The sequence below is a fragment of the Gallus gallus genome, chromosome 7 (assembly GCF_016699485.2).
Source record: "Gallus gallus isolate bGalGal1 chromosome 7, bGalGal1.mat.broiler.GRCg7b, whole genome shotgun sequence".
Classification (NCBI taxonomy): Eukaryota; Metazoa; Chordata; class Aves; order Galliformes; family Phasianidae; genus Gallus; species Gallus gallus.
The window spans coordinates 14,564,682-14,591,169 of NC_052538.1; the positions used below are offsets into that span (position 1 = coordinate 14,564,682).

At 38.7% G+C, this 26,488-nt stretch overlaps 1 protein-coding gene across 17 annotated transcripts in view; it reads left to right on the top strand.

The window, feature by feature from the left end:
* ZNF385B (zinc finger protein 385B) overlaps positions 1 to 24,835 on the top strand; it is a 152,049-nt gene extending 127,214 nt beyond the window's left edge. For all 17 annotated transcript variants that reach the window (XM_040703716.2, XM_040703717.2, XM_046943900.1 and 14 more), the window contains 5 exons: positions 3,300 to 3,459; positions 18,886 to 19,131; positions 20,636 to 20,814; positions 21,914 to 22,015; positions 23,416 to 24,835. In XM_040703716.2, the coding sequence (XP_040559650.1) occupies positions 3,300 to 3,459; positions 18,886 to 19,131; positions 20,636 to 20,814; positions 21,914 to 22,015; positions 23,416 to 23,628 (900 nt within the window). In that variant the 3' untranslated portion in view covers positions 23,629 to 24,835. The remainder of the gene's footprint in view (positions 1 to 3,299; positions 3,460 to 18,885; positions 19,132 to 20,635; positions 20,815 to 21,913; positions 22,016 to 23,415) is intronic.
* The last annotated feature ends 1,653 nt before the right edge of the window (positions 24,836 to 26,488 follow it).

A 26,488-nucleotide genomic window follows, 5' to 3' on the forward strand; every position in this document is an offset into this window, starting at 1 on the left:
CAGAAGCCTGTAACTTGTAATATATTGCTGTATTGTGCCGGAAACAGGTTTTTAATGCGAGTTGGAGAATATAGGCTTGCATATAATGTGATGCAAATATCTTATAAAAATAGGGTTAGTTATGCCCGGGACATTAATAATCAGAATAATTGGTACCAGGAATGATCATAACATGGTTTCTAATTTCAGAAATGCCATGGCTGCCCTTTTCTTTTGTTTACCATTACTCCAGGAAATTATAGACAGCAATCATTTTTTGTAAGAATTAGAGGAAATTCTGTTCCGTGTTGTTTCCACATTTTCATTACCAAAAGCGATGGAATCAATGATTTATCTCACAGTGGGTAATAAGCAGGCTCTGAATTGCAGATACCTCTGAAAACATTATTTCAGCACCCCAAGGGATGCTCCTCTGACTTTGTTTGAAATGGGTATTTATATTTTCATGCATAGAACATGTGTTGGAAGAGCCTAAGAACCAAAACTTTAACAAAATCCAGTGGCTGGAAGCTGAGACTGGACAAACTCAGCATAAAAAAATTAAGAGAATGTGCTTGAAAAAATTTACCAAACGTAGCTTGTCTGCCACCCACCCAAAAAATAAGGGCTGGTTCAAGCAGCCTGGGGAAGACTGGCATTTTTTGGACACTATGCTTAGGTGGTCACAGCAGCACCTTTGGGCCATATAACGTACAACCATGGATTTGTTAGTGTAAAGATAGTAATTATGCAATTTAAATCAAAGGTGAGGCCATTTGGCACAATCCAGGGGGCTTTGCTTTGCGTTTATGGAAGTCTTAATTTTAATTCTGCTTGGGCTTGTTTGTTTTCAACAGGTCTCATGTACACTATGTGAGGATTGAATGAAGGGAATCAAAGAATATCGTAGGTTCTGACTGATATTGCTGACACTATTATTGCAAATATCAGCAGAAAGGCTTATTATCAAGGATTTGACTGACTAAGCCTTTCTCTTGAGTGCACCTATGTCTCCTGTGTTGTAGCTTTGGCCCCAGGCAGTACATGGTCCTACCAACAGCACAGTGCACACGGAGCAGAGTTCAGTTATTTAAAGGGACATCATCAACTTTAGAGTGCTCCAGTGGAGAACCTTGTCCTTGCTGTTACTGGAAATTGAAAGTATCATAATGGAAAGAGTATACACACCCCTCAATTCTAAGCTTTGATTTCTGTACATATGTACAAGTGTGTGAATAGATTATTTAATTTTTTTTATGCTTGACGCTCCTCCTACCTCATCATGTAGCAACATCAAAGTGCAGAGAAATGGCCAAAGCTTGGCAAAGGTGGAGAGAGGCAGGGTGATTGTACTTTGCTCCTGTTCCTGTTTAAGGTGCAGTGCACCAACAGGGTGCAAACAGTCTGCACTCCTCTACCTCGCTGAGCTGAGGAGCTCCAACCCAGAAGTTGACAAGTGTCCCTTTAAGTAGTGCACATAGTAGTAGTGATATAGCTGTGTAGCTTTTCTTTATAATCCTTAAATTGCATCTATAAGTGTCTTGAATTCCAAAGATTTTAGATTTGGCATATAATTTAATAGCAAGTGATGGATAGAACCTCTACTATTTTTGTAACGAAGATTGAAAATTCAATTTCAAAGGAATTCAAAGTAAAGTTTATCTAGGAGCTTTTCTTACTGAATACTTGCTTACTCCAATCTGTTTAAAAATATATATATAGCCACAACATGTCACTATACACGCTGTCCTTTTGAGGTAGAAAGCACTGTTTCACAAGGTGTATAATCACAAAGCTTCAGTGCGTAAGAACTTCATCCTCTGTTTTAACTGCAGTTCTCCACCAGTTTTAACGGTGCATATAGTTTTTGTGAAGATTCCGAACTGTCTATTCTGTTGTCTAGCCCAGCTGTTTCTACTCCTCACTTACGCTCTTCCATACAATAAAATGTTTATTACGTGCTGTCCCAAGGTGACTGTATTGTAATGCCTATTTCTGCTGTCCTTATGACAATTTCCTCATTATGGCAGCACTCTTTCTAACATCCGAGATGTTTGGATCCCATAATTGCTTTTTATAAAGCATGTAGTTCGTTTCATTTAACACAATGAACTAAACAACATAGAAAGTGTTTTTGCATGGACTAGCAAAAGTTTCCTTGCACTGATGTTGTTATATGCCAGGTGCCAAGGTGTGGTCATCTTGCTACATGAAGCATGCTTTCTCCAAGAATTTTACTTTGAAATGAACTACAATATTAACTTCTATAGTTAATATGTAACCTTCAATAGAGGCACCTAGTACTACCTCTCAAATAATTAAGAAAAACATTATGTTTGGAAATGGGGAAAATGCAATACTGAATAGTATGATGGAAAATGTTATGAAAACAGATTGTGTTTTGTATGAAACTGTGTCAAGAAAAGCATTGAAAGGCGTTAGTGGAAATGTACAGACTTTGAGGTTGGATTAAGCTTGTAGTGCCTAGGCTTTGCAGCTAATGAAGTGGCCTGACTTGTCAAGGTAGTTGGGTAGAACAAGAAGAGTACATACATACAGTGCTTCAATGCAGGAAAAGAAAAGAAAGAAAAGGAACTTCTCTACTTCCTGTCCTTCAGGTTCCCATTTTCTTAGTCTCTGGAAAGAAAATATATATATATATATATATATATATACACACGTGTGTGTGAGGCAATTTACAGAACAATCAAGATTGATAAACATTTCATTTCCCGTGTTTCACTTGGGTCTATTGAAGTTTATAGGTATGGTGTTTCTTCTTTTTATCCCTTTCTGCTTGATCTATTAGTGAAGTTATAATGTTGTTAATGCCTGTTTCAATTGCTGTTAGTGTAACGGTGAAAATACTTTGACTTCTTTGCTAGATCAAACAGAAAGAAAAAATGGATTATTTAATCATGTTACAGGATGATACATGTTTCTAACTACAAGCAATAAAGACTAGGGAACAGTTCATAAAAATTGAGTAGCATCTTTCTAAATTGGGCATGTTTACATTTGTATAGCTCTTTAAATCTTTAAGCAGCATGGAAGCAAGGAATTAGATTAGAAGTGGCAGAGCTGTATCTAATCTTGATGCCTTTTTTTCCAAGTTCGCAAAAACATGTACTGTTCATTAAAATCCTGTTGTTTGAACATATGAGAAATTACACCTAGGAGAACTGTTACTATAAAGCTACTATAATTTTTCAGGTGGAATAATATGGTGCCTACTATTGAAAGTCACTTTTCTGCCTTATCATCCATTGTGTTATACAAAAGTACAGAAAAAAGTGAGCCTGATTTGTTCTCCTTTGTAGAGCCAGGCCGAGGCCCACTACAAAGGAAGTAAGCATGCCAAGAAGGTGAAAGCACTAGAGGCAACGAAAAATAAACCAAAAGTTGGGTCTTCCAAGGACAGCACAAAGGCTAACCCAAGCTGCTCCACGCCAGTCACAGCCAACATCTCTGACAAATCAGGTCAATGAAAGCTTTTTGTTCTATACATTCTTTGTTTTCTCCTTTTGTAGATGCGTGTATGAAAGAATCTTATTGCATGATGCTGATCCATATCTTGTCTTTTCCAAACTGTTTGTTATATTTTCTTGTATGGAATTGATCAGTTTTGATGTTATCAAGTTTTTGTGTTTTTTTTTCCCCACATCTCAGTGCTGACATTTGGTGGGTTAATGTTCTCTTATCAAATGTAGTCTTATAAACTGTTATTCATGCAGCAGTAGTAATGGATGTGGGTGGATGTCAAGTCTGAGATGTGCGTATTTCGCTGAGGCACAAGAAATTTCTCTAAAAAATTTCCCCCCCCCTCAATAAAATAATACTGCTCCAGTAAGAAATACACCCATAGAAACGTAGTGAAGCCTCATGACACAGCTATTTCCTGATTTCCACAGCTTGTTAGTTCTTTAACATCTTTTTTTTTCCCCCTCATGTCAGTAATCTGAGGAAGATCAGTAACACTAATTGCACTGCAGTTGTTTGAGCCACTTTCAGCTCTGTCAGTGTTGTGTTACCAAGTGAAACAGGAGAATTTCCTGAACTCGCTGGCAGTCTGAAATATTGCACTAGTCATCCAGGAGAGAACACCTACTGTGGGTTAACCAACTGTTGGTCTGATCAGCTGGCTGTGTGTGATAAACTTGCTGTTGCTTTGATAGTCACTTATCCATTTATCTTTGACAGTGCTGAACTTGACTCAGATTCCATAGAATGATTGGCAGAAAAGGTTCTCTATCAAAATAAAAGAGGAAAAAACCCCCCCAATTTCCATAACAATGGCTATTCGTTTCCCTGTTTTCTCCACACCAGCAAAACCATCTTTGAGTCCTTAGCAGTGTTGATGGGTGCCAAGTTTTGGGATGATTCACCTAGAAAATCACACTTTAGATTTAAGTGAGATAACATGAATCCAGTAGTATGTTCAGGGAAACAAGCCAAGTTACGGTAAAACAGTAGCAACCTACCATCTGGCTCTAAATAAAATGTGCATTATCAAATGGGAAGAGATTTAAAATATTTGATAATTATTCTACTCTCTGTAACACTATAAATAGCTTCAGTTAAAACAGCTTACTATTCCAGGTGTAAACTGTAAAATCTCAGACAACTGTTCAGGAAGATTTCCGTTAAAACTTCAGAGGAATTAACACGTTGCTGTACATGCTGTGAGCACATAGCTGTGCTATGCACCCCCTGCCCTACTTGTGTCAAGTAACACAATTTGCAGCCTTGTTACCAACTCCCTTATCTTCCTTTCCAACTATTTTCTGTAAGTCTAGCACTGTCTTATGTGTCTTTTAGGCCAGACTGCAAGGTCTGTCCCTGACTTAATTTTCTTCTCTGTAGAATGTGTCTAAAGTCTTTCACTTCTTTATGTTCACTTTTTGAGAGGACATAAAATAATTTAGTCACCAATAAGGGAAACCTGCTCCTGATATTGCAATATTGTCCCTGTTTTGACATTATGTTGTTATATGCTATTAATTCCTTGACACAAATTAAACAGGTTGCCATCTGTTGGATTATACCACCACAAGTGTTTCTACATTCGAAATAAATCACAGTGGCAATTCAGTGTAATGCTGTCTTCCAGCCTGGGGAAGGGCAGACTGCTTGAAGGAGCTTTATCCCACCACTGGTGGAATGTTGTTTAACCACTGTAAGGATTGTAAGGTTCCTGAGAAGTGTTCATTCAAAAAAAAAAAGTCACTCTTGGTGTCCTCAATCCTTGAGTAGAGAAGGAGAGGATGAGAAACTAAAAAGGGAAGAGAGTTTTAAGTTTTTGTTCCTTTGTTATTTGTTGCACTTGTGCTGGTATTTATGAAGAATGGGTAGGGAGTAGCATAGTGCATTGACAAGCTCAGTTTACTATTATGTTATGTATGTCTGCTAATAAAAGGACACAACAGGCATGACTCACAGCTTTTCTGATGCGCTGTCATTTTGAGTGACACGTAGATGTCTGCCCTGGAGCTCTCTAGACAGAACAGTTGCTCTATACTGAGCTGAAATGTCAGGTTTGCTGCAAAGCCGCATCTTTTGTGGGTCAGACACAACTGTTTTGGATTTCATGCTATTTTTCAGAAGTAGTAGATCCAGAAAAATAACTTCACCATTAGCTCAGCTTGTGTGATGAATCTATCAGCTGTTCCTTTCAATGTGGGAAGTGTGGCTGGTGGTAGAGCTACAGCGGTTAAACTAATATTTGAGGTGTTTTGAGGAGTTCTGAGGAGAATGTGGCTTCCTGCAGGTAGAACTTGCCTCAGGCAGATGTACTCTGGAACCTGGTCTGAGTATGATGATGCCCCATTTGTATGAGAGTGCTGGTCTCTGCTGCTGTTTACAGTACAGTATAATTCAAATAACTTTTGTAAATTGATCATCAGCAACCACGTATTGATAAAGCTGTAGTACACTGATGCTGAGTTTACTGCACCCTCAGGTTTATGGTTTGGACTGCACTGCTGCGACACTGCAAACCTATTTGTTGGTGCTTTGAAGCATAGTTACAAGGCAGCAGCATTAATAGGACTGGGAGCTGCTCTTTCATGTTGGGCAAAGACTACCTTCACTCCCTGTGGAATCCCAGGATTTCAGGATGGCTTCAAACAGAAGTTTGCATGTATGAGGGAGACCCCATTCAGTGGTTAGTGAAGTCCTTTAGACTGAAAGATACTGTATTAGTGTATTGTACACAGACACGTGTAATTTACATATGCACGTATATGTATTTCCAATAGAATGCACAGCTTTAGAAAAGGGCAGCAACAAATACATAGCAGAGTTTAGAATATGCTGAGTACATTTTAAATGTGGCTCTGAGGATTTAGCAGAAGCTGGGGTCCATGATCCCAGCCTAGCATCATCTGCTGTGAAGAGATATGCTTACAGTGATACATCCTTCAGGAATATATATGATAATAAATGGACTGAAATGTCACTATTTACTTATCAAACAAAGATGAAGTCTTTGATCGTACTTCTAAATCAAAATAAATTGTTCAAAGTGAAGCAGACAGATGATGCATTATTACTTCCTTTGCATTTTTGCTTTGATATAAAACTCAGAAAGTAAATGCAACTGTTTTAACCTTCTCAAAAGTCAAAACCAGGATAGAAAAATAAGGCCTTTTTTTGTCTTTGAGCCATTCTGGATATGATTTGTTTCCCATGTGTCAGTGAGAGCTGTTTATGAAATGATATAGATGCACATTTCAAGTTCAGTTCTCATTCAAGTAAGATCTGTAGGCTCTGCTACCTGGGATGTGTTACGACCAGTCCCTTTGAATGTTCTTTGAAAAGTCCTTTTTGTTCAGCTTGTATATCTGCAACATCAGGCATGTAACCAGGCGGAATTCTGGACCTGTTTCAAATTCTGGCTCCTCTCACTATGGTTTTGTTCTGTAAGTGCATCTCAGGGCAGCTCAGTGTCAAGTTCAGTGTCATGAGGGTGCATGAGCAGTCCTGTGCAGGTCTGCAGTGTATGGTGAGGACAGCAGTGACATTGTGTAACTGGCATGCTGCTGTTTGATCCAGCTGAGGCCCTTAGGAATTACCCTAGTTATTCCAGCCTTCTAGAGTTGCCCAGTGAGTTAGCTCAGGTTTTGAAAACAGCCTAGATGTGTTGATCAATAGAAGTGCTACTTTGTCTTGTAGGCATCTAGTAATAAGATGGCTTATTAGATAGGACTGGCAGCTCCAAGCTTTATTAGAAAAGTTGACCTCGAGGGCTTGTCTAAGGTTTGTAATTCACTGAGGGCTTTTCTATGGGTGCTTTGACAATAAAACTGATTTTTTCCCCCTTTTATTCCTAAATAGTAGAGCGCAACATGTTAAATCACATTTACTCAGGCATATTACAATGGATAGGAGTTCCCCAGTGTCCCAATTACCATTGCAGTTTATTCATCAGCTGCAAATGAGGTGTAATGTCCCAAGAGAGGCTTTAGTTCATACTTCACAAGTCCACCATCAGGACACTCCCTTAGTCATGTTGTTTGAGTTGCTTATTTTATAATTCTTCCTGCCAATGCTCAAATTCTAAACTTTTCCATGTGCTTCTCTGTACTTTGAGTAGTCATTCTGCAGTTTGCTGTTGATGAACTCCTGAGAGTTCCTAGAGGACTCAAGGTCTTTCTTCAGTCAGCCTGTAATAATGTTAAAAAAGATCTAAATCCCCACCTCAACTGAAAATGACAACAGGTGCCATTAATAGAAAAATAAGCTCTGTGACGCAATTAATTGATGAGTTGTTGCAAGCCCTGTTCAAAGTGAAAGAGGTCAACTTTATCTTTCTTCAGTCATTATATGAATCAGAAGGATGCATAAGCTGGAGATTGCTTTTTAGAAACTGTAAGCCTTTTCTCACATCATAATGTACAAGCAGAAGCTCTGCATTAAGAAATACATTTTAAAATTAAATAAAACTTTTTTGGAATACTTGGGTGTGTGCTAGAACATTCATGTTTACATTGCTAATGCAATGTACTGTTATTACTTCCAGTTATAAAAATTGGAATTTTGTTGAATAATTCTTTAATTGGCATACTTAAAGTCATGCATATTTTTTCTTACTTTGGGAAGAGAGAAGGACGAACATTAGACTAAATGAGGCTGATTCTGTTAATGTAGCTGGACTTTGAGGCGCAGCCTAGGGAAGTTCTCCGCTACTGTTTTGTAGTTATTTATCTACAGTCATTTAAGGAATTCACTTACATACATTGAATCGCTCAGCAACTCTTTTCTTCTTACATCAGACATCAGTTTTTCTTGTTTTTTCTGTTGATGATGCCAGTTGAATATCCAAAGATTATTTTGAATGACAATGGAATGATAAATGAATATAGAATATCACAACTTACTAGCAGAAGATTAAATAGATTTGTATAATTCCATAGAGAACATAATGCCAGAGAGATGGCACTATGATCCCTACCTACCAGAACTATTCTGTGTGATGTCATTCTTTGTTATGAATGCTTTTGCAACATATTGTAAGAGCTCTTGAGTATTCAGGTGAGAAAGTGGAGAAAAGAGAAAAGTGAGACTAAAAAGTAGCAGATAGCAAAAAGCAAGTGTAGGACTGAGATGCCAGCGTTACTCACCTCCTTTGCTGTTTTCTGCTAGGAAGAACCATGATCCAGAAGTGAAAAGGTGAGGGTTATAGACAGGGATTGTGCAAAATTTCCAAAAGAGAGAAATGATATATCCTTTTCTGTTACCTTGAGATGGTGGTTGTTCTGTTGGTAAATGACTACTATTTGTATAACATTTCATTTGTGAACCAAGAACAAGATTTGTTCTTAGATGACTAAGGACATTGAAGACAGTGGAAGTTGTCTTAATCTGAGGTGGTCTGAAATTAGACCTTTGAATTTGTTAAGAAGGAAAACTCCCAATAAAGACAGCTTCTGGTTTTGCTGTTTTTTTTTTTAACAGACGGAGGGAGGGAGTAGCTTTATCTGTACTTAATATTTCCTTATTAAAGAAATATATTGCTGAAGAATTAAGGCCATGCTTCTGATGCCAGACGTAGCTTTTTTACATAATCAGGGAATAAATAGCAGAATGCTGGTGATTACTCATGCAGTTAGTAGTTGAATGGAATTTTATCTGTGTCTAGTTTGCCAGAGTAAGAGGTTTTGTTGTCTCTAAAATTTGAGAATAAAAGGTCTTTCAGTGACTTTAGTTTCCAAATATAAAATAATATGTTGGACTCAAGGCTGTCACTTCAGGATGTTTTGGTTCAGCCTCTAAACCAGATAAATGTTCTATTTCAGAACAATGTTTTTTTTTTTTTCTGGAAAACATGCTTATAAGTGAAGAAAACAGTCTCACCAGTGACTTTTTTCTGTATTTCTCACCAACTATTCTTAAATAGTTAAAGGAAAAGACCTCTAAGTGTAATCTAGTAGCAATTTTCACACATATAGACTTTTTTTTTGTAAACATTTTTACTTATATTTACCTTCTTTTTTTTTTAACATGCAAGCAGCATTTAGAATACAAAATCCAAATGCTTGTTCTGAAATCCAGAATCAAAACCAAAACAAAGATGTCTGTCGCTGACGCATAAGACAGTAAAATAGTAAAATTATTATACTTCTGGCTATAATTCTACAGCTATTGCAGTACTGACTTGGTGTGAGAAACATGCTACACTTCCTGTAGCATAAAAGTGCATACATGGTCAATAGGTTGTGTTTTATTTCCTTATTCCTTATTTTCAAGGAGAGTGAAAATACTTCTGTGTCTGTTAAGCAAATTATATGCAATTTATTGGATAAATCTTGAAAGCATGACTGAATACTCGCAGTCCTCAGGCAGACCTGACAGTGAAATCAGTAAGAATGCACAATTATAGATGTAATTTAACTAAAATGAAGATGAGTGTTTCATAGTTGGCTACAGTGGCAGTTCTGTCCGGGCAAGTACTGAATCAGTAGTTCAGACACAGGCCCGTGAGAATGCACTTGTATGCAGAATGTCAGCTCTTCTTGATTCATTTATTTAGACACCCATAAATTTTATATTGAGTTCCAAAGCGCTTTAGCAGCTGCAGGCAGAATTTTAAGATTATTTAAGCACAAAATGCAAGTGAAATGTATTTCTAGTAATATATTTCATGTTCACAGACGAAGGACAAAACATTAATTTTATAGCTGAGGAGATGATCCAAAGCAGCTTTTAGGATGTGAGGATACCTAGGTAGAATATGCTATGTTTGTTATAGTTCTTGAGTATTATTTTTCTAAATATGCTTATATTGTTAAAAAGACAAAACAGTACTGTGGAAAAGCTTGCATTCCTGTACCAGTAAAATAAATGTGTCAGTCTGTAATGGGAATATAAAATATTTATTGAACAATAGATGTCTGGTGTCAGAGAGGTACGTTCTACTAGCTAGAAGATTTATTGTAGCACGGGTTAGAGTCACATTTTGTAATAACAGATCATATACTATATTTCAAACTTTGCCCAAATTGTGTGAAAGTTTTCCAAGTCCAAGTTTTAAATTTTTCCATCCCAGCCAATGCAGACTGGCATGGCTTAGAAAAAATGAAAGCTTAAAATAGTTATAAAATAAATTTGGCTTGGCATAGAGCAACGGGACCCAGGAATGCAAAGCTGCGGGACATTCTCCCTGTAAGGATACTAGAGGGATTTTTGTAATGTGAGCTCACCTTGTTGAGATGTAACTTTTACAGGGTTACTCTGATTTATGGGTTTTTTTTTAATGTATGTACCAGCATACCTGGAAAAATAGCCATAAGCATGCAAAGAATTAACTAAAAATTGTAGGTGAATACAGTAGGATCATCTCAAAGGCACCCAGTAATTGGAACACTGGTTTCTCTCTGTTCAAGAAGATGTATGGGTAAGTATAGAAACAAATTTTGCAAGGCAAGATTTCGCACCTTTTTTTGCACCACGTGAACTTTTGAATATTTTCTTATTCTCATTAGTCCATTTCCTTAAGAATTAAGCCCATCTCAAATTTCAAAACCAAAATTTGATATTGTTACATGTTCAATCTGATTAGTTGCAAACATTTCTGTTACCTGAACAAGGGACAGGTTCCTTTGTAAGAGTCTTTGCTATGCCAAGTCAGAAATAAAATATCCAAAAAATTAAGTATCAACATCACTGTTGTACTACAGCCAAGCAAGCAGTACTTCTGAAATGAAAATGATACTTCAGCTCAGCCAGTTGGAGAGTAGCGATGCAGTTAATCAAATAATCAGTCTAGCTACAGAGCTCGCTCAATATTGCAGAGCCATCCAGACATTTCCTGATGTAGCTTCGGTATCTCAACAAAATATGTTCTAGCTTATTTCAGTGCACATTTGTGCTTGAAATGAAAAGCTTTATATTTATAGCTTCCATTTGTTTCTCATCTTTGTGTAGAAACAAAATTGGTTTTCTTTAGAATGTGTCAGATTTATTTCATGTAACGACCTTTCGTTATGTGAAACCTAGTCATTTTTCAGATGGGCCTCAGGTACAAGGAAGAGCAGTTTATGAGAACTAAATGTAATCAGAGGGTTAACAAATTCACTGTGCCATCTGATTTGCATGTAGGTTTGCAGTGGAATTTTTCTAGAACAGAGCCCTACGGGTTTTTCTGCCTCATTTCTCAGTAGACTGCACAACTGGTGAGATAGTAGATATTTTGTCTGGCAGCCATTAGAGTCTCATTATTCAGCAAATGTGGAGAAAAAAAAAAAAACAGAAAAAGATATCAAAATCCCTTATCAAAGTTAGCTAACTCTGTATTAATGAGTGGTAAGAAATAATCTAATGCTCTTTGTTGTGGGTTTTTGGTGTGTTTTTTTTTTTTTTTTTCTGAGCAAATGAGTGGTGAGGTGCAGGACGTAATGCCTGCAAATGCTGTGAAGGTTATGACCACTAGTGACTTAATTGCTTTCCTGCTATTGCTTTCATGGCATATATTACTCATAGTGTTCATATTTTTCCTCATAAAAAGCATAATTAATTGTTTAAATGCATGCTTTTTTCCTTTATAACAGTGTGAGCCAGCAGAAGATAAGACTCTCTGTGAAGAACAATGGTTTGATGCTTGCTTTTTTCACTGGAGCTATTGTCTGCCTTTCTATTCAGTAGAGTTTTTCTGCTGATGTACTGAGGAAGGCCCTTCTTGTCCTTCTATTAATTCTGTCATTGATCTTCTCCCTCTGTATCTTATTTCAAGTCAAACAGTACTACAGCAACTATTGTTTCCAGTATGTTGACATATGGATCGTCTTCCTTTGCACAAGCCTATATCCCAGGATAGATCCTAGAGTTTGTTTAGGCAATCCTTCAAGTACAACATGAATAAATAAGTTTTTCCCACCTTCATTTTATTTTCTCATGGGTTTTTTAACATCTTTTTTATGACTTTCATCCAGGCTTTTGTAACCTCTCTGACTTTGATCTCCCTAATTCCTAGATTTTATCTTAAATGCTTTGAATTGTTGCAGTATTTCTGTGATGCAGTTTCTAATGTCCAGCCCTTTCTTCTTTTAACTGTTCCTTGCTAATATTTTTCATAATTTTCCATTTTCACAATGGCATCCTTTTCCATGTCTTTAACAAATGCAGCTGAGTCAAATTTGGGTGTGCTCAGAAAGAGTGTTTCAGGGATTCTCCTGGGCTCTCAGAGGAAAGAAAGCAGTAGAACTTCTGTTATTTCACTTTTTTCTCCCCAAGCTAAAACTACTGGTTTTGTCTCTCCAAATTCTTCATGCCCTTCACTTTCAGAGTTCTCCATATATTGTAAGACTGCTGTGGTGTGCTTTCAAGGTGCTGACTTGCACCTACCACCCCTCAGCCACTGCAACCAGCTTTGCACATTTCCTGGTCCTTCTGTTTGTGTAAATCATCCTACCAGCAGCTGCCAAACTTATTTTTGCTACTGTCACCTCTGAATTTTATGTATATCCATATATCCATATATATATATATATATATATATATATATATGTATATTGTGATGGACAGAAAAGCAGAAGAAAGCTTGTGAGAAGTTAGGCTGCCACACTGATGCCTCTGTTGACCTGTTGTTCTTTCTCTTGTATCTGTCTGTCTTCAGCAGTGATCTCTGCTCTTAAGCTGCAAATCATTTGGTCTGGGGACTGTCTTATTGTTGTGTGTGCAGAAAGCTTAGAACAGCAAGGTCAAATAATGGGTTGCAGTAGTATCAACCAGCTGGCCTCTTTTCAGCATTACCAATGGCTGTATTTAATATAGTGTAGGAAGAAACTAAGTGTCACTTCTTATTTTTTCTATCAGATGTGCCAAGCATCCAAAATACCAAGTTTTAACTGAGTTAGAATTTTATCTTTAAATCGATACATTTTTACTCTGCCTTTATGGATGCCAATTTAACTATAGTGATGAGCTTTTCAGCAAAGTTCCTTGTATTATATGTGGCTGTAATTACTGTAACTGATTTTACATTTGGTACACACTTGGTCAGGGAGAGAATGTTTATACAAGCTTGACAACGTGATTGATTTCCTCATCCCATTCCGCAGTCACTGAATGCTTCATAGGTTGTTTAATGCAGCCCAATATTCATAGTCATATTCGAAGCTATTGACATTACAGGCAGAACCTGAGAATTGGTTTCCGTCCATACAGCTCTGCTGGCTTGGGTGTTATGCCTGCTTTACCTCGGAGTCCCAATTAGTCTCAGAAATCAGCACTTTGGACCAATACCAGTGCCCGGAAAAAAAGCACAGGTGAATTCAGGGCTGTTGTAAGACAATATTTGTGCCACGCTTCTTGTGACAGCGTAGAGCTACTAAGGATCAGTGCTGCGAGACCCATAAATAAAACACAAACGCATCCTCTCAAAAATCACTTTTGGTTTTAGGTACCATAACAAATGGTGTAGTCAGAAATTAATATAAGGTGTTAGACTCATCAAACTGCCTGCATTTTGAACAGTTGTTCTTTCAGTAGAGATGCGGTGTTGTAGCAAAGCATGCTAAACATGCCTGATAGCACCAAAGGCATTGCAACTAACCATGCATCATCTGCTCTCTGGTAGCATGACATTCACAACCATAAAGTGATCAAGTTGTACTTTATTTTCTTCATGCACAACTTCAGTTGCTATTTAAACAAGCTGTTGTGAAATAAGTTTATTGTAACTATACGTTTTGTATATCTTCAGTAATAACTGTGCTGGTGAGCATTTTGGACGACGTAAGTAGCAATTACAAATAGTTATACGGAAAACCTATATACTACAGAATAGCTATTTGAACTTCTTAGTTCATACGTGGAATTTAAATTTCTGCTTTTCTAATTTTTGTTAGGAATCTGAATTAAAAACCTGAATTTTGAGTTAGCACCTACATTTTAAGCATAAAGTCCGACTTGGAACTTCTGTGTCATGTGCACAGAAATCATCACTCTTACACAAGAAAAAAACAAGGTGGTTTCTGAACAGTAAAAAGCAAGACCTACAGGCACCTTTTAGTATGACAAGAGATGGTTTGAAGATGCAAATTGATACTGTACAAATACATATGTTATAATATTACAAACTCTTGACACGAACCACAAACGCAATGTACTCTCTTAAAAAATACCTTGTAAGCCAAGCTGCTAAATGTTAAAAGAAAAAAAACCACTTTGCTTTCTGTATGGCATTCATCAGTGGTTTATCTCTGCATGGGGCAAAGCGTTCAAACACTGTTTCTTGGAATCAGGAGAGGAAACTGCTGCACAAAGGCGATGCAGGCTGTATCACAGGGAAGAAGATGTATGGCAGTGGTTTTGCCCCTTCACATGCTTAGCTGGAGTAGGGTTTCAGCGTTAACAGGTGGGTCATAAACTATGCAATAGCAACAGCAGGGAGAGCAGCACGACCTACAAAGGTGGGTACATCACTTGGGCTGGTCCTGCACTGGGAGGGAGCTGGAACCTGTCAGGTGTGAGTCTGTCAGATGTTATCCTGTGCTGTTGTCTGACTTGGACACGTAAAGCTGAAATGAGGAGCTGCTAATTAGATAAATAAGCCTTGAATTCTAGCATGGTGCTGATGCAAATGCATCACCACAAATACGTGAGAACAACTTCAAAGTGGAATTGAAACAATGTAAGTAGGCAACAAGAGCATTGATATTACTGAGCCCAAAGCAATACTTAATTAGCTGCTTTACTTTTTCCTTGGGCTCTCTTTCAAAATAAATGCAGGCTTCAGTAAGAACTCAAAATAAATCACTGATTTACTTCTATTGAGTCCTGAGGAAAAGGGAGATTTAATTTAAAGAGAGGCATTTAGCACAGATGAAATATGATCCTTCTGCACGGAAAACAAGCATAGTCCAATGCAGTGCAGCAGTACGGCTTAGATGTTCAATAGCCCCTTGCATGTTTGCTGGGCAGGATGCACCCATTCATGCACCGGTTTGGCCTCTGCTGAGCTCAGTGGGGTTGGCCAGGTGGAAATCAGTGCAAATTTGGGCCCTTGCTCACTAATACTGGCATTCAGGAGTAGCAAAAGAACTCTGCCTCGGTTGCATTGAATAGGCCTCATGTACTTTGTATAGTGAGCACAGTCTGGAAGCATGTGTGTATGTGTGCAGACATAAATATTCACTTATCTAGGTGTATTTTCTGTAGGAGTTAAGGTGCCTAATAACATCTCTGTTATGATTTTTGAGGATATTCTGCATTAAGCACTTAAAATGGTGGAAGGAAACATCAATTCATAAAGGGGCATGTGTCTCTCCATGTACATGTATAGTCACATGGATGAGGAGCTGATGGTGTCAGGAAGCTCTCCCAGTGATGGTATTACATGAGCTGTGGTTCTTTCCAAAAGCTGAGATGCTGACAGCATTTTGCCTAGCTGGACACTGGTAATTTCCCTCCACTTCTCCAGAATTTTTCTTGACAGGTGGTCATGCATTATATACTCTAGTATTGCTTTGTATTATGAAGAGTGAAAGCACTGTAAATCTTGGGAATATTTTAAATATTGACAGACTGTGCAACAGCAGACACTTGAGACTCAGAACTAAATGCTCCTTAATGGTGGCTGGCAATGTGAGAAGTGGGAAATGAAGTCTGGAACTTTTCCATCAGCTCTTTGCTTTTGCAATGGGAAGCTATCATTGATGGTGATCAGTGGCCTCTGTGAACTAAGTCTTTCCCCATTCTTTAGGGTCATACTCCACAGGTGCTTGATGGCTAAATCCAGAGCTATATGCTCCTATTCCAAATCCTGTCTTATTCTTTTATGGCCTGAAATGCAGAATACTAAGGACATTGCTGGATTCAGGCCTCCACACCTCTGGATGTGATGCCAATTGCAATCTGGCAGAGTATTGTGTAGAACAACAAGAAGTCTGTTTTTCTGTAACGTGAGCTTACAAATGGCAGCAGTTCAGCATGTTTCCTTAGTAGATATTAGCATGATTGGGAACTTTCCATACTGAAATCTGTTTAATTTAGAATGTCAGCAGATGCAATTTATCAAAACTCTGTTTTATGAATACTCACAGGTCATACTATGTTTGAGGTTTTTGCAGATGTAACTGATTACTATAGTGATGTTAAAACTAAATAGTCTATGAGCTGTGATTTAACATCACTATCTTCCATCATATTCAATCAAAATACTTTCAGAATCTCTTTATCATGAGTTCAATCCTAATAGTAGATTTCATACTCGATCATTTTATATGTCCTATATAGTTCATATTGTGCAATTTCAAAGTATTTTTGTAGCTATTTAAAAATATATTCAATTCTTTTATTAGAATTTCCTTTCTCCCAGTTTTTAACAATTTAAAATTGATGTACTTCAATCCACTTCTGGGAAAACTGCCAGAATCCGTGGGCTTGAGTATCAAAATGGCTGTTCATAGTTGTTATGCACCTTCAAGTGTTTGTTGCAGGGAGTACAGTCTTATTTTCAGAAGTCTTGGTTGCACAGTCTTGACCGGATGCATGGAGCGATGTTACTTACTGAGTCCAGTGTCTGTATGCGTAAATTGCAAGGGCCCATATTTAACAATAATGGAGTGTGCAAAATAATATATGTTTTTTAAATTGGTTCAATACTTTTAAAACTATACCATAGTTTTCATATGGGATCAAAGTAGTTTTTAATAGTTTGCTGTTATGTAGGTGTTGTACTTCCATGATTAAAATTGGTTCCTGTTGCAGATAGTGAATATGTGAAAGCATTCTTTTGAATCTGAAGGATGCTGAAAGTGTCATGGCTTAATGAGGAGAAGATGTGGTGTAAGTCAAGGCAGAATTTAGCAGCGATCATAAAGAAAGATTAAGGACATTACTTCAGCGCACCAAAACCATATAATAATTAATTGCTGTGGGTGAATGAGTAAGGAATGCACTTCTAATCCCCTTCTGGATTTTTTTTTTCTCTGAAGCAGAGGAAACAGTCATCATATGGACTTGCAGAAGTGATAGTAATGTCAAATTTGTGGTATTTCTCACAGGAGATTAGGTATTTTGAGATACAAATAGAAGCAATGAGTAAGGAAAGAAAAAAAGACAATGGAAGTGGAGCAATATGCGTTTCTAATTTGTTCTGACAAAACAAGAAATCTTAATTTTGGGAAGATGCTCATCTGCATCATCACTTGCTATACTTTGCCCCATCTATTTTGTACTGTGCCACTTTTTACTTGTGCTGCAAGTGATCGAACTATGAGTAATCCTAAATGTAGAGCTGGCTCTTGATATTGCATTATTCTCAGACACACTGAGATGTCAAGGCTGATCTTGGTTGGTCTCTACCAAAATGAGATCTCTAGTACCCTTCACACATACTAAAAAAAGAAAATCTTAAAAATTCAGGTCGTCCGGTGCCAGTGTTATTTAGTAAAGTTGGGAGTTGGTCATCTTTAGTTCTGCTGATGCAGCAGTTTGCTCAGAGTGACAACATGTTGCAGCCTAGGGCAATCATTTCATGCGTCCATTCTGTCAGTGCTGCCCATACTAGAAGCACTGTTTTTTCCTATTTCCATTTTCTGTTAATTATTGGTGAGCTTATACCATTACAGCTTGTGGTCACAAGGACTTAAGCTGAATAGAATTCAATGAGCTCTTGTAAGACACCACATAGGCAAGGAGCATTTGAATATTGGCTCTGGCACAAAGTGCCTCTTCAGGCACAGTTGAGACATTTAATCTCTCTGTCTTGCAATCACCATCTGCAGAATGAAGTAATACTTGCCTGCCTGTCTCACAGGTAACACGAGTTATTGATTCGTGGTTGTGAAGTGATACAGGAATACGATGAATGCACATTGGAGCCATCATATGAACATTTGGGGAATTGTTGTTTGAAAAATCTAAAAATATTAACCACTGTGCTTATGTGTATAGTGTTGTACCATTCTGAACTCCTCTAGCTCAGAGGAGGGATATCACATGTCAAGACAGTGCTGGAGTCTTTCAGTGTCCTCCCAGTGACTTTGAGAAATTTGAGCTATTCCAAAGACAATATATTGCTTTTCAGGAGCATTTTTGCAATCTCTGGTACAAAGCCTTGCATGTTTCTACGTATTGTTCAGTCTTTAACCCAGGTTGCCTTGGAGATTCCTTGGGTTGTTTGCAGCTGGCCAGACCTGCAGCACAACAGCAGCTCCTGTGAATTTGCTGAAGTCATTGGTACTCATTGGTAACCTTAAAACCAAGAAAGTCAGCCCTTCCATCAAATAACATGCATTCTGTGGTTGAATTTTAATAAGATTTCAAGGATACTGCTGGCCTGTCTAGAATTGGATGAATTAGGCCCCTGTTGGGATAGGTTCACTAAAACCACGGGATTATTATTGCATGATTGCATGGTTATTGCACAGCATGTTTTTGACATAGACATTTTCCTTCTTTTAGAAGATAAAGGGAAAGTGAAATCCAATGGTGCAAGTCAGCATTCCAGTACAGAAGTGGGTGCTTTTCTTCCCAAAGCTGGAGTGGCAGCAGTGGCACCTGTAACACCTGCAGTGTCCTCCAACAGCACGAATGGGGCTCCTAGCACAACCTCTGAGTCAGAAGAGGAAAAAGCCAAAAAACTACTTTACTGTTCATTATGCAAAGTGGCTGTGAATTCCCTGTCACAGCTAGAAGCACACAATACAGGTAAGTGTGTTTAGAATGTGAGTTGTGTGCTATTTTTTAAAAGGTCAATGTAACAAGCTGTTTTTCTGGCACTGTGGTAGCCTCAGTTTACTGGAATCTTTTAGTTAAAAACTGGCAGGTCACAAAAACTTTTCTGGTGATGGCAATTTGATGTGTGACGTTTGATGTTTCATTAAAGCTCTCTATACATTTTTAGAGCAGTTCTTCATGTACTCTATAAGCTTTTTAAATCGTTACAGTTCATGTTACCTAGTCATATTCCATCATACCTCTGTAGCACCAGGGTTTCTAAAATGTGAGTGACATACCTCTTTCATATTTCAGCTGTCTATGCTGTCTTTTCCTGGCACAATATTCAGTAACTTCTGTTATTTGATATTTTTCCTATGTTTAGGATGGGCTCCTTAGATTTCCTAGATATCCTAGAATCCTTGGATTGTTAAGTATTAACTATGCTGTCCTCATTCCTTGGATAAATCTTTTAAAAGGCCACAAGCAACAACCACTAATGTACTCTGGCTGCTCTGTGATGTGCTGGTAATATAAAGCTTGTTAACAAACCATTTCAACTGGTTTTACAGCTGTAATCCTTTCTTGAAATGGCCAAGGCAGCCACTTCTTCCAAATCCAAGGATACTTACTGCAGTCTCTAGCACCACCTCTGCTGACAAACCGTGGAAATAGCTGTGTGCCTAGACACTCTCTCATTTTACACTTTTCTGGATGGCCCCACAGTCACTGTTCTATTCAAATTATTATAAGTATGTGCTGCTTTTAAATTCAGCAGAAGTCAATATAAACTTATTTTCTTTAAGGCATCCCCACTAGAGAAATTGCCATAATGGCCTAAAAGATTAATCCAGAAAACTCATGTCTATGTTTGGTATAGAATTCCTCTACATCTCAAATCTCTGGGTGATCTGGACCTCCAGAATCACATAAATTCAGGCGAATTCTTTTAAGATCAGCTTTTTCTTGTTGACCATTTATCCATTCCCACAGTTCAAGCCAAGGATTGAATTTTAGCCTCAGTCCACAGGAAAAAAAAAAAAAATCAGTCTAACAAAGACAAGAGTTTGTACAGTGTCTTTTCTTGAACACATAACCAGTAATGTGGCTGCTGGCTTAGTCATGGATTCCTGTTCCAAGGCAGATTTTGAGTGATCACTCCTGGATCATGCCCTTTTCCTGCTGTGCTCCACTAGCTCCTGGATTTTGTTAGAATAAGTACAAACACTTGGACCATGTAGCCACACACTGACCTCAAACAGATGGTCAGTGGTCCAGCTTCCTTTCTGTATAAACCCTTCTATTGTTGTTGAGTTTCCCTTTGAACTGATGAAGTGGGAGCTATGCTGACCAAAAGTAAGGCCATTGTTAATACTGATCTGTGGTAGTTTTGAGTATTCTGTCTTGAAGATAAATGTGGGACAAGAAGTGCCATGGCTAATGGACACTGCTATATGATGCTGATCTAACTCACCTACATCTGCTTGCCCACTAGGCTCAAAACACAAGACGATGGTCGAAGCTCGGAACGGTGCTGGTCCCATCAAGTCTTACCCCAGACCAGGCTCCCGGCTGAAGGTGCAGAATGGCAGTAAAGGCTCAGGACTGCAGAACAAGACATTTCATTGTGAAATCTGCGATGTCCATGTTAACTCAGAAATTCAGCTTAAACAGGTAGCTTGCATGTGCCTGAGGCTTCTTCATGATTTTTAGTTCTGTTGCAATATTATAGGTGGGATATAGGTCCGTGTAAGATGTTTTGCCATGAAATGAACTTGCTTTTCCTCAGCCCACTACTATTTCTAAAAGTCCCTCAAGTAACTGTTTCAGCTGGAGAAAATACTGAGCTTGCAAGCCATAAAGCTGAGGTGGAAAAAATGTTGGTTGCAATGGATAGCACAGTAGAACTAGTTTAAAAGTTTGCTGTGGCTCAACAGAAGATGTTAACTTTGGTCTCCCAGTAGGAAGAAATCCTGTGTTGGGGTTCCCTGACGTCCTATTTTGGTGCTGCTTTAATCAGTTGGGATTTTTTTTTTTTAATCTTAAAGTCCAAGAAGGAGAACGTGGCATGAATTTGATGGCTTAGGACAGCCAGTGAGACAGTAATACCATAGATATGTCTGAACTGTGTAGTGATGTTATCATTAGTGCTGGAATATCAGCACAGCTGCATGAAAACACAGCTCTGTTCTGACCAAGCCAATTAGCCCTGGGTTCAGAGCAATGCAATACAAATATGTTGTTTCTGATAGCCAGACTGGAATTTCCAATTGGATGCTGCTTCGCAGTGTAGACATGTCCTTTCATCCACGGTTATTTCAGTTATCTCTAAGGCAGTATTAAATTGCATGGTGTAGACCTATCCCTAGGAACCGGTTCTTCCTTCAGTTAATATTGAATTATTTATGCAAACGGACAGCATCAAAGACACTGTAGTTCACCTGGTTCTGAATATCCCTATGACCTAGTGATTACAGCTCTGCCTGATTCAAAGCTTGTCAAGTAGAAAAAGGAAGTACTAACCAAAATATCAATAATTTGCAGAGCCTGTCTTGGATCACAGAATTTGCTGTATTTGATTAGTTTCTGATTCTCTGTTTGATGTGCTCCAAACTGTTTTGTTTAATTTAGTGAAACTCATCTTCGCTCTCTCTAAAGAACCTACTTTATCTTACAAACAGGGGGTTAGACGTACCCTGCTGATAAATCAGTCTCAAACTCAAAACTGAGAAATGTTTAAACAGCTAATTAAATGTGGGGATGTTCATTTCAGCATATTTCCAGCCGAAGGCATAAGGACAGAGTTGCAGGAAAGCCGATGAAACCTAAATACAGTCCTTACAACAAACTGCAGCGCAGCCCAAGTATTTTAGCAGTAAGTATTTTTATTTCTCATCACTATGTGAATTTGTGACCTTGGGGACTCCCACCACACAGAGATGGGAACATGACAGACCTGACAGTGGCGCAGACTTTCTGCCCTTGCAGGCAGATTCTGTGCTGGGATCAGATTTGAAGATACTTATGTATGCTGTCTGCCCTGTCTGAGGCACACAAACAACACTGGCAGTGTTATTTACTGCTAGGAAGGAGGGAATAATCAGTGGAATGCGGAATGAACTGTGTGCCCCATGGAAAGGTATCAGCTCTGCGGTGTTGGTGCACTTCTTGAAGTCTGAAACATATATACTCTGTCATTCTAGGCACCTGAGATAACCCTTAGTTATGATGGATGCAGTCAGTGAAAAGGACATATGATGTTAAGCTATAAAAATACTAATGCTCATTCTTTCCATGCTGCAAAACAGAGTGCTCTGCAGATGTATTATGGTGCTGCGAGTTATCAGTTGTTTAGGAGAACTGATAGCCTATCTGTGTGCTCGAGCAGTGTCTTTCACTGGCTATCAAAACAGTTCTCCCACCTGTGTGCCCCCAGCTGTCCCCATCTTGCATCCACCTGCATTTCTGAGGATTCCCCAAGCTGGTTCTGCCAGTCTGATGCAGCCCAAGTTCAGGCTGGCTGCAGCACAGAGCACAGTCTGTATGTTTATTTACTTATGACTCAGCCTGTATTTTATTCATTAGGGAAGAGTGCATGCCATCCATGATGCAAAAACAATTTATAGGCTGGAAAGGGAGACATGCAAATGTATATGTGCAAGCGTAAACATGTGAAAAGTCTTTAAAAGCTGAGCTATGGATAGATTTTTGTAATTGTACAGAAGCAAGTGAAAATGCTGAAAGCTTTTTCCAAGTCTCCCCATTCAGCAATATTTCCCACTTTTGTAGGTCATAAGCTGAGTGATTTTCTTTTTCAGAAATTTTTTATGGTATTGGTCTTTAAAATATATGGATGTAGATAAGAACAGCTCTGCATCAGCAGATAAAAAAAAGAGTTGAATTAATATTAGTTTCCCACCTTGGCCACTGTACTTTTCTACAATTCATTTTTGCAAGTGAAAATATGACTTTTTAAATTGAAGTCTGAAGTCAGTTTTTTTAAATATTTCTCACACAGGAATGACTTATAGAATTTATTGTTGCTCACTTGCAAATTATGCTTCCTTCTAAACACCAGCCTGACTCCCTACAGTGGAGATTTGTGCACCATGGATACAGAGTGGTTGCCTTGGTTGGCTTGGTAGTGAGGAGCTGTGCAGTTGATGTTCCCGAACAGCCAACGCCAGGCTCTGTGTGCTGGGGTTCATTCTTCCCCTGTGAAAATGGGCATGTGGAGAACTGGACTGACATTGCCTTTTATTTGCTTTATTCTAGGCAAAGCTTGCATTCCAGAAAGATATGATCAAGCCACTGGCCCCTGCATTTCTCTCCTCACCTCTGGCTGCTGCAGTGTCATCAGCGCTGTCACTCCCAGCCCGCCCTGCGGCCTCCCTCTTCCAGGCACCTGCCATCCCCCCAGCCCTCCTCAGGCCTGGCCACGGGCCCATTCGTGCTACACCCGCCTCCATACTTTTTGCACCATACTGAGTCTGGTGTTAAAGGGAGATAGCTATGGCCAGTAGGAAGGGTGAAAGAATAGCGAGCAAAGGGTCTTTTGAAACGCTACCCAGTGTGACGTCTCAACCATCTTCACCACAAAGCTCATCGCTGATGGTACTGAGTTTTGAAATCTAGACAACTCTCTTTCTTGGTCTCTCTCTCCCTCTTAATCCAAAGAGAGAGTGATTTACTAAAAACTTAATTGCTCATAAAATTGTGTCATTAGAGATTAATGCATCTATTATTATTTTTTGCAATGTGTATGACGCACCTTGGAAACAAGGAACGTAAAATATTTTCCTGACAGACTTGAAAACTAGGGTCTTCCTCGCTCACACCTCCGTACATAGCTCTCTGAAAACCACAGGGGTATAATCTAGTGTGGAAAAAGGTAAGTGAGCCAAGTGCTTGATCGAGGGTAACATCTCCAAATGAACTGCGTCCTTTTCTTTTCAATGTGCTCTTGTTGACAGGGATTGTGTACTGTCCTAGGCCCCAGTACTGGTGTATCTTGTGTAGTACTTAAGATGTACTGCGTCTGATTTTAAGATTTTTAGTTTCTGTGCAGTTGTTTGAAAGCAATGCAGCGCTGAAGCTTTTTTAATTTCTATTCTTTTGTGTCAGACTTTATTTAGAGATTAAAACTAGAAAGCCATATAACACATAGTTAAGATTACTACTTGTTTGCTACTTTAACTTATTTTCGTTGTTTCTTTGCTGATGTTGCTAAGCAATGTTTAAAGAGGAAAAAAAAAAGCTTTTCAATTGCACATTACCACAACTCATATGCATTGTTCAAGAAGACAATGGATCAGTGTAATTGTACGTAAATATCCTTTTTTTTCCATTTCTAACTAGTTTCCTTCATAATGATGCTGCATAATGTTGTGGCTCCCTAATGCAATAATGTACAGAACATGAAATATTTATAATTGACTGTCTTACCTGTTTACTGAATATATTGTAGTAATAGCCCACCTCTCTTCTTACCTCCCCAGCCCTTTTATAAAGGTGATACCAATATGCAGTACTCAGATTGAAGTCATTATGTGACAATGGGGACAACAGGTGGAAGAAAGGAAATCTATCTATATATAGAATTAACTTTTAGAGCATCTTTATCTGCAATCCATAATAGTAAAATGTCTGTGTATTTTTTTAAATGTATCTTTTCAATAAAATAATAAGAAAAATATACATGTTTCATGTGCTTATTTGTTGGTACAGAAAAAGCACTTGGGACAAACGAATTTAGCTAAAGGAGTCTTTAGGAGCAAGTAAAGCATTAGAGTTGTAATAAAGTATAATTACCGAACCTGTATCTAGTTCCCTTGTGTCCTAATTTCTTTTCGTTGCTCCATCCTGTTACAGCCTTTACTGGAGCTTTTTGTAGTGAGGTTGTAAACATTCAGTACATCAGAGAGTCAGAAAGGAGCAGGAGAACCAACTGGGTCATTATGGCTTTTCTTATTGCCCCCCCAGTATGCTGTGACATGGTTGTGCTACCTCTTGATGAGGTTAAGGATTAGCTTTAAAGCCAGCCTGGGCATACCTGGGGCTGCATGCAGGTTGCTTTGTAGCCAGCGTTTGCTCTGAGGCATGGCAGAGCAGGCAGCTGCTTGCCACAGCAGGCTGTGGAAGGCAGGTGTTTGGGGGAGCTTTGAAAGCTTGATCTGTCACATAAAAATCCTTTCTTTGCTAGTACAAAGTGAAAAGTAAGGAGTGCAAGAGTAAAAAGACTTAGCTATTGGGCTGTTGGGATTAACGCAAAGCCATCAGGGCCATTACAAGCCCACAAAGGCCAAGGAGTAAAAATGTCGGGTACTTTACAATATAGAATTTACAACCAACATATACCTCATAGTTGCAATGTACTAGAGAGCATTTCCTGCAAGTGTAATTCTGCCCAATTTCCATTATTCTGAGGAGCAGTCTGCTGTGCTGTGAGAGGATAACAGGCTGGAGAATCACCTACAACTGGATAGGAAAGGGAATCCGAGCTTCTACCATCATCTGGGGAGGCAGCTATGGTTGTGTTAGTCCTGTGGATGGTGAGAACAACAAGATGGTGCAGCGATGTTCCTCTGTGTGCATCTGTGTGTCTGATTTTGTAACCCAGGCTCAGATGCAGTCAGGTTTGGTCACCCAGCCCCTCCAGAGGGGCTGCTTGCATAAGGAGCTGACCTCTGTTCAACTCAAGGTGAGTTTACAGGGCTGTGTATTTCAGCTGGATGATCAGGAAACAGCAGTTGTCTGTGTATTAAAGCACTACTTTTTTTTTTTTCCTGCTTTTTATAACCTACTACTGATGATTAGAAATTGAAAGTTATTACGGTTTTCTGCCATAGAAATCGCTCCCATCCAAAGTGCAGAAAATTTGTACTGAGGAGGGAACCAGTCAATGATATGTGGATTTGTTGGACTGTTGATTATTTCAAAGAACTTCCTACTTGGAAGAAGTATCTAGGTGACTAAGAGTGACTGTGTCTTGTCATCTAGCAACAAGCATATGCAATGCAAGGAGCTGAAGGACTGCAGTTGTGATACAAGGAAGATTCACACTGAGAGTCATATTAAAACCTTCTGCATCCTTTGTTGTGCTGACTTCTATTTTATGTCTTGTAACTCCATTTGCTCACCAAAGTTTTGTCTGTGATGCACAGAATTGAGCTTGTGAGATAATTGTTAGATGAATGGCAAGCACTCCCCTTCTGCCTACTGGGATCCTGGGCTTCAGAAATGAGCATTAAATGAGAAGAAAATGTGTGCTGTACATTTTCAGAGGCTATCAACTGCTTTTTTGATCTGTTAGGATGTTTTCTCCTGAGATGCAATATCACTAACAGCT